The sequence below is a fragment of the Thermobia domestica genome, chromosome 18 (assembly GCF_964235325.1).
Source record: "Thermobia domestica chromosome 18, izTheDome1.hap1.1, whole genome shotgun sequence".
In the NCBI taxonomy this organism is placed as follows: Eukaryota; Metazoa; Arthropoda; class Insecta; order Zygentoma; family Lepismatidae; genus Thermobia; species Thermobia domestica.
The window spans coordinates 69,658,499-69,671,559 of record NC_137471.1 but is presented as its reverse complement, the minus strand read 5'-3'; the positions used below and the strand labels follow the sequence as shown (position 1 = coordinate 69,671,559).

The following is a 13,061-nucleotide window of genomic DNA, read 5'->3' as shown; positions in this document are numbered from 1 at the left end:
TTTTTAACATTCACACATTTTTTTTCTCGGTGTATTTCAACTTATAAACCACAACCGTTTAAACAATTTACTCCAAAATTTGATGCAGTTGAAGTACCATCAGCCAGATGTTAAAGTTTAACACGGAAAAGGTAGCACAGAGTCACTGTGTTGGATTCAAGTCTGCCATATGATGAGACATACTTTTACAGTTCCACAATATTCCTAACGGTAATTTACTTTTAATGCATAGTGGAGTTAGAACTGATAAGTGATATTCACCTACAACTAAACAAATATGCTAGAGATGGCACTAATATTTGATGGATTCATAATACATGTTAAAGAGTCTTACGACTACCCTTTCTTACTATACTCGAGGCATGAAAAAAAGAAAAAGAAAAGAAAGATAAGAACAATACGATAGTTTTGAAAAGTGGGCTATTTAGTATCTTACAAAATCATATTCTATAAACTATCGCAATTGAAGTTGGTAATATGAGTTTATATATGAAAGAAGTATGAGCACAAAAATTACTATTTAGCATAATTGTATAAACTGTGAGCTACAAAAGTCTATTCAGGGACGTAACCGAGAGTATGTAAACCCAAACAATACTTTGATACCCTAGGGAATATTAATCTTATAATTACAGAAGATCGAATATGTATGAAGATAGGTACACCAGTGTTCGTAGTTTGAGCTCTAGGGAAATTTCGCAGGTAAATTTAGGAAAAGGGGATTTTTTCGATAAAACGTGAAAATCCAGGGAAATTCTCGCCCTGACTGATTATCCAATATAAATACTTTCATTTTTCTTTGTTCTTCATAAATGAACTAACACAATAACATTAGTTTGTGCATATATGTGTGTGTGTGTGTGTCCAAGGGCGCCGGGCCTGGGGGGCCTAGGGGGCCCGGGCATCCCTAAAGGTCATGTGAGCTCCCTCATTGTATTTGTAAATTTACAGTATTTGGTATAATTTGAATGCAATTTGTCTCAAAATTCTTAATATATGCTTTCTCATCTGAATGTGCCCCCCAAATTTACAGAGAAATCGCCGCCATTGTGCGTGTCTACTCAATGTAGCATTATTTGCACCCATTGTTTCTGGATGTATTTGCGTGTATTTTATGTTAAAAAGTGAAGGAAAAATAAAAAATAATCAAAAAATCAAATGAAGAAAACAAATATTGTTGATACTTCTTTTCTGTCATAGGAATTGGACACTCAAGAAATTAGGGGAAATTTTATAAGAAAAAGGAAAATTTCGTGTCAGTCGAGCGAAATTTTCATAAGGAAACCTATGAACACTGTGCTAGGCACTTTATTTCTGAAAGTGGTCGAACGCCCATTAAGAAAATACATAGAAGCAGTTATTAACTTTGTTAATAGCATTTTCCAGGAACTATCCAAATAGTTCAATTTCCTAATATTTAATATTCTTTTTCGTCCCTCAGTTCCTAAAGTTAACGTTCTATTTCTCTCTGGAATTAACGTGTACAGCATCACAACGAATTAACCCTCCAATCTATTTCTTTGAAAACACAATAGCTAGTTGTAAGTTTTTGCATTGAGGGAAAAAATCTAATTCTTTGCTTTCTTATGCCTCTAATTAACATTTCAATACATGTTTGTTTCACGCATTTTTGTTCCGTGAATAGCAATTAGATTATTTATAAGTTTTACTTAGAGACACAAGCTGCATTCCTGATGGGAGCTCATGAGGTTTGGGTGCCATTTAAAGCTGTGCATTCACGTTTCATATAGCCTTGATGTTGAACAAGACGCTAAACTCGAAGTCAACCAAAAACCCGTAATTTTGGTGGCCAATATCACTCAGGAGGCAAAAACTTACATACCATAATATTTCATAATCCATTCAAAGTATACCACTATGGTAAGTATTTTCAAAATCGGATGAGTTTCTTTGCTAGCATATAGGATAATGTTTTCTTCAAAATTTGACCAAGTTCAAACCCGACTTTTGACTACGTATAACTCGGAAAACGGAGAGCGTTCACATCACAATATTTTATATGGCTACTAGCATAAATTATCCGGTCCCGGGTTAAAATAAGAAAAGCTGGTAATGTGTTGAGTCACTTTTTACTATTACCGAAGCGCTCTCTAATGTCGGTCATTTTCGATCATTTATACACAGGGTGTTAGGTAACTCCACTGACAAACTTTGGGAGGTGATTCCTTATATGAAATGAAAGAAAAAAGTTCTTATAAACATAGGTCGAAAAACGTCTCAATTTCAGAGTTATGGACCGCCGAAAATTCGAAAAATCATGTTTCGAAACGCCCTGCCTTAGAAACTATAGGACCTATAACAAGCGGTTTAAGGAATTACACAGGAACTACGAGGGCCATTCAATAAGTAAAGAGACAAAGTATATATTTTTAACACTAATCAATTTTTTTGTTTTGTTTTTTGTTTCAGGGGTGTTAGCTGGCAACCTTGGGATATGCTCTGATCTGCTGTTTTGTAATTTTATGTCAACATAACTTCAAAAATATCAATTCATCATGAGTGTAGGCCGAACAGTGGAAGTCCACATCGGTGTTCATCACCTACACTTGTTCGGCCACTTTTAAACCGATCAACCCACTTGTACACATTCGCACGCTTCATACAACTGTTACCGTACTGTCTCAACATTCGAGAAAGAATTTCACTTGGTTTCACACCTTCTGCGACTAAAAACCTAATGACTGAGCGCTGTTCTTCTAAGGTGCAATCTTCTAGAGGACTTGCCATGATGAATTGATATTTTTGAAGTTATGTTGACATAAAATTACGAAACAGCAGATCAGAGCATATCCCAAGGTTGCCAGCTAACACCCCTGAAAGAAAAAACACAAAAAAAAATTGATTAGTGTTAAAAATATAGACTTTGTCTCTTTACTTATTGAATGGCCCTCGTAGTATGCAAATTATCTAAATATCCATGTTTTACCATCCTCCGTTATCGGCGAAACGAACGCGTTATTAGTACTTAAAGGAGTATCCCTATACCTGAATTTCATTTTTACAGTTCGTTTCGCCGATAACGGAGAATGGTAAAACATGGATATTTAGATAGTTCGCATACTAGTTCCTTTGTAATTCCTTAAACCGCTTGGGATTGGTCCTGTAGTTTCTAAGGCAGAGCGTTTCGAAGCGTGAATTTTCGAATTTTCGGCGGTTCATAACTCTGAAATGAGACGTTTTTCGACCTATGTTTATAAAATCTTTTTTCTTTCATTTCATATAAGGAACCAACTCCCAAAGTTTGTTGATGGAGTTACCTACCATCCTGTATATAATATATCCTCCTACCCCAAGTTGCGGGGCTAAATTTGGATTTAAATGGCATCGGAAATGTCACTGTTCAACTCAGCGACCCCGAAAACTATGGATTCGACACTAATATCGGTCATTTTCGACCATTTTTATATGTCTCCCCCTCTAAGTTGCACCGTCAAAGTGGAATGACAGAACTCATCCCAGACCGAAGCTTCAACTATGTGGAAAATTTAATCGAGATCGATTGACTAGTTCAAGGGTTATTAAGTCACAGACACAATCACTTTCATCTTTATTTATATAGATTACGATTGTCAAGCTCTACCTGTATGGAGATTTCGGCGAAGATCGGATGAACTTTTTAGATCGCATATGGGAGATATATAATGGGACTTATACGAGAATATACGACGTGAACCCACCTAACATCTTTATACCTCATATTTACCTTAAATTTACCAAAGAACAACCGTATATGTGGATGGGTATACACTATATCTTTGGAAACGGTCTAGCATACACTTACCATAAATTCTAGCACTACTTTACTGGTACACGATATATACAATTCTTGGATTCTAATTGATAAAATTAAAGTTCCTCAAAAGTTATAACACTAAATTGTTTTAGATTTAGCTCTCGTGTTACAATTATTCATTCTCAGTGCATTTCAACTAGATATTTTTAATCCTAGCAGAATCAAGGGGGGTTACAAAGTGTCGAAACTTGGGATTTTTATCGTGAATATGTGTGACTCCATGCTCAATATGTTTATTTTATGTTAACAATAATTATTGAAGCGCTTCGAAAATAAAAGTGTTATGTTACATTTTTCGAAACATTGAATTCTGACGGTTCATGACGTGTTTTATGTTCTTCATGCTACATAACACATCATTTAGTGAGTCGTCGTCCCAGTGAAGATATTTAAAACAGATGAAGGGTGTATGTTAACAGACATAGTTGTGAAAGTCAATTTTCGTAAATGTACAATTTGTTTGATATCAACTTTATCCTCTAATTGCTTCAATGTTACAAAGTATGTTTCCAAGGGACAAATATTTCTCCTTTGTTTTCTTTGTGAATAACAAGAGTTCAAAAATGGTATCTCAAAATGCGCTCAGACTTGATTCTGTGAGGGTTAAAACCAGGGGCGTATCCAGGACGGACTTCTGTCGGGGTTATAATACTGCTACTTAGAGCTACTTTTAAGAGCTCCAAGCTCCGGTATATATAAAATAAGAAAGTTTCCTCTTCTTTGGGGGACAATTGCCCCGATTGCCCCCTCCCTGGATCTGCTCCTGGTAAGAGCAAAATGTTGTTGAAACAGTTACGAAATACATACATGCAACAATGTTATATATTACCCTAATAATTAATACTTACGAAAAATCCCTGCTTGCATAGCAGTTTCCTGCCAACGAACATCCCATAACGGTACACACTTGCTTATGTTTCGTCGAACTTGTGTTTCGCGGAACCACCTCATAGGTGATATTGAAACCGTAGACATCTAACAGTCTGTTCAGTGCGCGAAAATGAATTCCTTCCAAACTTTCAGCTTCGAGATCGATTACCATGTAAGGCTTATCTGTTCTAACCCACGTAGATCGCTCCACGGATTTCTCATTCATAGCCAATAACTGTTCCCGACCACGTTCATTCTCAAAACTAGCATACTCGGTAAACTTCAAACCGGAAGTGATGTATAACTGTGTTAAGTACACCACAATGTACGAATTGTAAGCACTAGTAGCATTAATGATCCAGCGACATTTGATTGGAACTGGAAATGGTCCTGGGAAATTTGGAGTCGAAATAACACCGCGATGGCTCTTCAAATTGTACTCGCAACATTCACTATTTTGTGCACAAAACGTTAATATAACAACACAACACCACAGAGTTATTATACGGTTCACAGGTTGTAATACACTTAGAAGACGCATATTTATTAGTTAATAATTTCAATATATATGGACGTTAACACTTAACACGGCACTTTTTTTTAACACATCACCTCAGGTATTTAGAAGCAAACACAAAACAAACACTTTTCTTACAAGATATAAATAATTCTTATTTGCAAAATGCCAGTGCACCGGAACAGTGTGCAAGTTACTTGATGTTTCACATTTTCTTAGCTTGGCGTACAAGCCAAAAATGAAGCACTATTTCTTATGTAGTAGTTTTCTTGATTCGAGGACAACACTGAGGAATCTCTTATGCTTGCAGAATCATTCCCTTAGTCATTGTGAATTCCAAGTTTCTGAAACAAGAAAAAGAAAATGATTATAATATATTAAGAGTTTGGGATATAATATTTTGTTTTAAACATACGTCATAAAGATTCTTGTTATGCTATCTAAAACACTAGGTTTCAAATTTTATGCAGTTGCCAAGAACATACATTACTTATTAGAGTTATCTATTACTGATTAGTACATTTCATATTTCTTGCAATTAGGAAATTTCTTATTTTCTTGTATATAAGCAGCAATGTTTTCCAAAAATATAATCAAAATACAACTTTAATACTCAGATGATAAAAGTATGTATGCACATCTGACAAACACAGCATGATACTCCCTTGTATTTCAGTTATTATCTCATAATATTCGATTAGATCCGGGGATATTGTATGTGTCAGCATGTAATGCGTACAGGCGTATAAGATGCATTCCATTTTTTGTATTCAATTAAGAGGGAAAATATTCTCACTGGATATTATGATACTTTTTTCTTTAAACATAAAGTAATATCTCTTAACAAACAGCATATATAGAGTTTGATTGTCTTGATTGCCAGCCAAAGCTTAACTAAATGTAAAATCACATTGCATCTTGGAATATCTATAGTGTAAATGGATCCACGACAGTGGCAGATTTAGCCCGGGGCCGGGGAAGACTAGACCGTCAGTTTTCTGAGTGACAAAAATAATTTAAGTTATTATTTATACATTTTTTAAATTTACAGTAAACTACAGGGATAAAAGTGAGAGGGTTCGCGGGAAACGCCGTCCCCTACCTCGAAATAATATATACGGCGTCCCTAGTTTCCAAAAAATTACAATGAGCAAAGATAAGCAGGGGGTACGGCGTAACATCATGCCGCTACCTACCGTACCCCTACTTTTTGAGATCCACTTTTACCCCTGAGTAAACATGGTATACCTCTCATTATCTGGGTTCTGACTGCACCCCCAATTTTTACCTTCTGGATCCGCCTCTGTTCCAGAAAGAGCATAATAGTTAACTTTCAAAAATTTTAATTTTTTTCTTATCTTCCACTATACGTGATTCCAAGTGTATAATTTTCTTTTTTGAACAGTATGCTTTTCGACAAAAAGATTTCCATATAAATTTTTGTAAAAACAAAAAAAAAAAAAAAAACGTTAATTTTTAATATAGAAAAAATAAACTTATGGAAAGACAGTTTTCTTTCGTAATTACTAGCTGTCTTACTTTTGAAAATTATTTTGATAATTATTTGTATATCATTTCCAAATATAAAATAAATTACAAACATTTATTAGATACGTCGGACGTAAAACTATAAATTTAATTCAATTTTAACATATAAATTCATTTCATATATGTTATAATAAGGAAGTCATATCTTTTAAAATTCTAATAATTTATTGCTTACCAAAACCAGTTGAGAATGTTCCCAAATCATTGCCAGAACGAACTTAAAAAGAATGGAGAGATGGAGCGGGAAGGATAACTGTGATTGTTCCTACATGTAAAAGTAAATCTTTTTATCCGCACCTTCTTCTGTTTTACGCAAAATATCATCTCCCTATGACTTACAGTTCCTGAGGTATGGCTTCTTAAATCTACCGAAATTCGAACTTTTTTGGCCAATGTCTGAGGAACGGTGGCCAATTAGCCAGTGGCCAGTTGGCTAATGGTCACCGGTTACTATTTGGTATCAAAATGTTCACCATCCTCCTAGGTATTGAGCAACGCCAATATGTTTTTTCTATGACTTAGGGTTCGCGAGATATGGCTCCTTTAAATCTCCGGAAATCGGCCATTTTTTGACCAAAATGTCGGAAATGGTGAGAGTGACGCGAAAAATCCCATCACTTTGTGAGATAGTTTTTGATGGTCTATTGAATGGAGGGCTCAAATTTGAAAAAAGTCGCAAATAACAGACACACACACACACACACAGATAATTTTTAAGTTCGTTGAACATTCTTGAAATCAGTTTATTTCATTCCTTTTCTAATTGAAAAGTTATCACCTTCGAAAATTATAACATTTTTTATTGCCAAAGTGACCAAATTCTTTTGACAATGTGATCTTTTTGAGATTTGAAGACGTGAAAGGTTGTCAAACTGTCCGTTCCCCATGTTTCGATAAAACACACATTACTTTTTGACGATGTGACTGCTTGAGCTTTTGACGAGGTGTCTTGTTTCCTATTTCCTAATATAAACACATAGTTTGCTTTTATAATTATAAAATAACTTACTTTTCAAAATTGTAATAATTTTTATATCTTTGTCTAAGGTAAAAATTCTTGAAAGTACTTATAAATCATTTAATAATTCGCATAATTAAGAAATGGCTTAATTTCGAAAATTATAGTAATGCCTTTCAATATAAAAGTTCTTGTACTTATTTAATAGTTCATTTTTTTTTTCTAAATTAGGAACTACCCACTTTTTGAAATCGTATATATTTTTTGCTGTTTTCCAATTTAAAATATTAGAAACATATTTGCTCTTGTAATTATGAAGTAACTTATTTATTAAATTATCTTCTATGTTACCTTCTAATATAGAAAGCTTTAAAAATACTTACTCATTCTTTTCATTGCTGTTGTAATTAAAATCTTACCTATGTTGTAAAATTGTAATAGTTGTATTTCGTTTTAACATACAAAAAAATCTTGTATGTTCTTGTTAGTATGAATTTTTGTTCAGAAATTTCCTTCTGAAATTGTAACCTTGGTTTCTAAAAATAATGCTATTTCATAAGGGTGCAGTGTATGGCATGTTATTGGAGGAAAAGATAGACAGATGGACAGAGACAGAGAGAGAGAGACAAAGAAAGAAAGAAAGACAACAAAGCATTCGTATTTGCTGACGCGTGGGAATTGCACAAAGGCAACGGAAGAGCACAGCTTAAAACATCGACATTTAATTATGTTTCGATTCACAAAAATATCGTGAAATAAAATGATGACTGTTTGTAGGATATTCTTTGTACCAGAATGTAATGTATACTGTGCAGGATGTATCAAGAGTCAGAGACCATAGGCAATTTCATTTGCAAAATATTTAAAATGTATATTTGAATACTTATATTTGAATATTAAGAAATTATCCCGTCAGCTCTTTAGAAGCAAAAGTTTTGAAAAGTTTGGTAGACTTAACTAACTCCATGGCCTATGGAACTTGGAGGTTCAATGCCGATTTTACAAAAGTTTTCTGTCGTTAGCCAACTGAATCCAGTTTCTGTTTTGTATTCCTATTTCTGCGAGGTATATCTTAATATTGTTCTCCCCTCTGCACCTGGTAGTTCTATATAACTTACCTTTAATGACGAGTTAAAATAACAACTTTCAACACTATAACTAAAGGGGTCTCTTGAGAAACTCCAGTTTTGGAATACAATTTGAACCCCACAGTGGGTGCAAGTGGGGTACTTGCACCAACCGCTTTAGGATACTTATTTAAGTCAACTGACATTACAGGAAGCCAGCTGGAGTCAAGTCCTTGATTTATTCAGTTTCATTTCAAACCGTTCACTTGCTTGTTTCAAAATCGTGACGATGTAACAGATATCGCCGATTTCGTTTTTAATTATACAAACAAGTTTGAGGGATACGAGGGTTGCTTGGAAAAGTCTCCTGAATCAATACGAAAAAAAAAAGGCATGTGAAATTCTGAAAAAATCTTTATTTGTTTTTCAACGTATTCTCCCTGAAGATCGATACACTTTTGAATACGCTAATCCTAATTTTGAAAGGATGTTTTTCTATTGTATGGCTGATACCCCACAAACCGCTCTTCAAAATGCAATAGTTGTCTCAGGCGATGTAAATCGCTCACTAAACATCTTAGTTTTCATGTGTGGAAACAAGAAGTCATTAGATGATAAATGAAATACGGACAAAGAGTCATTAATTGGACATTTCTATTGGACAAAAAATCAACAGTTTAATGAGCTAAGTAGAAACTGGTGTTGTTGTGGTGCAGAATGATGCGATGGTTTTTGTTTGTTTTATGCAATCCATTGGTGACTTCTAGCAAACAAATTGTTGTACACAACTCAGCATTTATAGTCTTTTAAACTTCTAAAACTCGCCCAGTATGATGGTAGAAACAAGCAATCATTTGTTTGGCACCACTTCTTCAAACGGAAACTTTGTTAGATTCGGCTCATATTGAAACATCAAAACAGTAGATAGTTGTCTAGTTTCGAGTTTGTTTGACTAGACCCAACTTTTGTACCAATTGACACGAACCTGGTTTGAAGTTTTAGCCAAGTTGTGTGGGGTCAAACGACTTGAAAGTTTCCGTACTCTCAGGTGACTATGCAAAATTGTATGCATTGCTTTTATGTCAATGTTTAAGGATGCCACATGTCGATATCATTTCACACACAAAATTAACACTACAGGCAACAAAAGACGTTGATGCACGACCTTAATGAAATCCATCAGTGAGACATACACGACCACACTGGAAATCGGAAAACCAATTTTACAAAGTCTATTAGATGGTTGTCATCTCCGAAAGCCAAATGAAGTCGCTTGAAGCATAGTTTTGGTGTTAAACTACATGTGAAATCATGAAAATAATCATTGATCGAAAGTAGAAATTTCTATTTCACTAGAAATTTCTATTTCATACAGAAACCTACTTCTTCAAACTGCTGTGAAAAATAAACAAATAGTTTTAAACAAACAATAAGATAACCCTAACATTCTTCCGAATTTTATAATAGCAGAAGACTAGCACAACACTATTAGAAGTACAGGGTGTATCAAAAAGATTCATCCACTTTGGCAAGTCTGTATTTCTGAAACTAATAAACATATACAAATAGTTTTTGTTTTGCATGACAGTGAAACTCAAAAAGTTTTTATGCACCTGTTCATAGTTGTTCAATGTGCCCCCCGTGAGATTCACGGCATATGTCCATGCGGTATTCAAATTGCAGCTAGCATGTCTTCAGTTACAGCTTCCAAAGCTGCCGTTATGCGATGTCGCAGTTCATTCAATGTGCTTGGTAACGGAAGCACATAAACGGAGTCTTTTATAAACCCTCACAAGAAATAATCACATACAGTAAGGTAAGGTGACCTTGGAGGCCAGTAATGTAACAAAGAGCTTGCAGTAGCTGAATTCTGTATGGTTTCATGTGTAAACGACGACGCAATGACGCAACACACGCCAGACGGACATCGAGGGTATATTGAGCTGTCGAGCTGCACGACGAACGGATTTCTGCGGACTGCATGTAAAACATTGACGGACGCGCTCCACGTCTGCTTCGGGCATTCGAGGACGTCCCGGTGATTTTCCCTTACACAAACAACTTGTTGTTCGGAATTGTTCATGCCATCGTCTAATGCTCTGTGCAGTAGGAGGATCCACACCATACTTAGTACGAAAGTCACGCTGAACAGTTATCACTGACTTGCACTCAGCAAAACGTAGTACACAAAACGCTTTCTCTTGTCCAGATGCCATTTTAACTAGAACCGTAGTGGGCGTTCACTCAAGCACACTGCTGCTACCTAGCGGAAACCATGTACAACTAGAGATGTTTCTCTTTCCAACAGTACGTTGTTCACTCACATTTCTGAAAAGACAAAATAGATACTATTGTTTAAAACCGGATGATTCTTTTTGATACATGCTGTAGTTTGCAAACACTTTCCCAGTAGCCCTCGTGTTATAGACTGTGCAGTTGGTGAGCAGGCGCAAAGAAAGTGAGATTGTAGAGGATATTAGAGTCTTATGGTACTTCCACGAAAAGACGAAACGTTTCCAACTATCAATGTGATCTCATCCTCTTAAGCTGCACGGATTAATATTACCATAATTTCGTTTCGTATTATAGCAAATGTTCAGTAATAGTTAAATCAAACCATTATACACACTATGGTGACTGTTGTACACATTGTTTAAGAAAGCTTTCGTAGTCTACGACTTACAGTTAAGCGCGACTTACACGTAAATAAACATCATCAAATTAATTTGACTACCCTAGCATCGACTTGTTTGTAGACAACTTAACTGCACCCAGTAAAGTACGAGTGTGAACTTAGCAGGACCACTTTTGAAAATTATAAATACTTGCATACCATACGTTTGTACTGAGTGTGTACCGTAAAAAAATGCGTTTGTACTGGTCTCAAATTCGAAAAAATCGAAAAACAAAGTGGTCCCGCTAAGTTCACGTGAACTTAGCACGACCAGAATACAAATTTCTACAAATCTGATGATTTTTCTTAATGAATCGTTTGTCCTGCGTTTGTACCGGATTGTACCGTAAACATTTTCGTTTGTACCGGTCTCAAATTCGAAAAAAATCGAAACATAAAGTGGTCCTGCTAAGTTCACGTGAACATAGCAGGCCCACTGATAAATTTCTACAAATCTGAAGATTTTTCTGTACGAATCGTTTCTACTGCGTTCGTACCGGATTGTACCGTAAAAATTTTAGTTTGTACTGGTCTCAAATTCGAGAAAGTCGAACATTAATGTGGTCCTGCTAAGTTTACTTGAGGATAGTAGGACTATTGACTAATTTCCTCAAATTTTAAAAATATAAATATAATTAAACAAAAAGTCAATGGATACAGAATACAAACTTTATTTATATTGTAAAAGTAAGACCTGTTTCTACATGGAATATGCTTAATAGGGTGTCTTACTTAAAGTGCAAATAATATCCATAAACTAAACTGAAGGATTTATACACAATAAATAAAACAAATAAATTCACATCTAGCACTCGATATAAGTAGCAAGATAATAAACACTTAGATAGGTCCTTTAGGGAACTGTATGGAGTATTGTCCTATACGCACCAAAAATACATGTGCTACTAATTCTCTATTGCATGCATTTAGTGCTCTCTACTGTGAGAGTGAGAAGTTCAGGGAACAAGTTGACAGTGTAACTCCAGATACAAATTCGGTTTTTATTACAAAACTAATGTGGAAATTTTACAAGCCGGCATTTGCCTTATCAATGGTGAAAGTACTGTTTTGAATATATTAAAAATAATCTTTTATTACTTTCCATTCTGGATAGAAACAATAACTTGGAGTTATCTCATTTGTACGGCACCGATAATTTTCAGATTGCACGATTTAATGCCAATATAATGCCAATAATTCTTGAGTATTGCAACAATTATAAGCATGGTTATCGAAATTTTAGGATATATCTTATCTCTAAACTCTAATCTTATCTCTAATATCTCTTATCTCTAACTTAGCAGAACCACTTCATTTTTAGATTTTTTCGCATTTGAGAGTGGTAGAAACGAAAAATTTTACGGTACAATCCGGTACAAACGCAGTACACATGATTCGTGCAGAAAAATCTTCAGATTTGTAGAAATTTATTAGTGGTCCTGCTATGTACACGTGAACTTAGCAGGAGCACTTTATTTTTCAATTTTCTCGAATTTGAGACCGGTACAAATGAAACTTTTTACGGTAAAATCCGGTACAAACGTAGAACAAATGATTCGTACAGAAAAATCTTCAGACTTGTAGAAATTTCTATTCTGGCCCTGCTAGGTTCA

The 13,061-nt window shown here is 35.0% G+C and overlaps 1 protein-coding gene across 1 annotated transcript in view; it reads right to left on the bottom strand.

The window, feature by feature from the left end:
* The window catches only part of LOC145676060 (uncharacterized), a 1,660,834-nt gene that overhangs the window by 928,342 nt on the left and 719,431 nt on the right, over positions 1-13,061 (bottom strand). The window contains exon 4 of the mRNA XM_081746923.1: positions 4,663-5,545. Coding sequence (XP_081603049.1) covers positions 4,663-5,225 — 563 coding nt within the window. The 5' untranslated portion in view covers positions 5,226-5,545. The remainder of the gene's footprint in view (positions 1-4,662; positions 5,546-13,061) is intronic.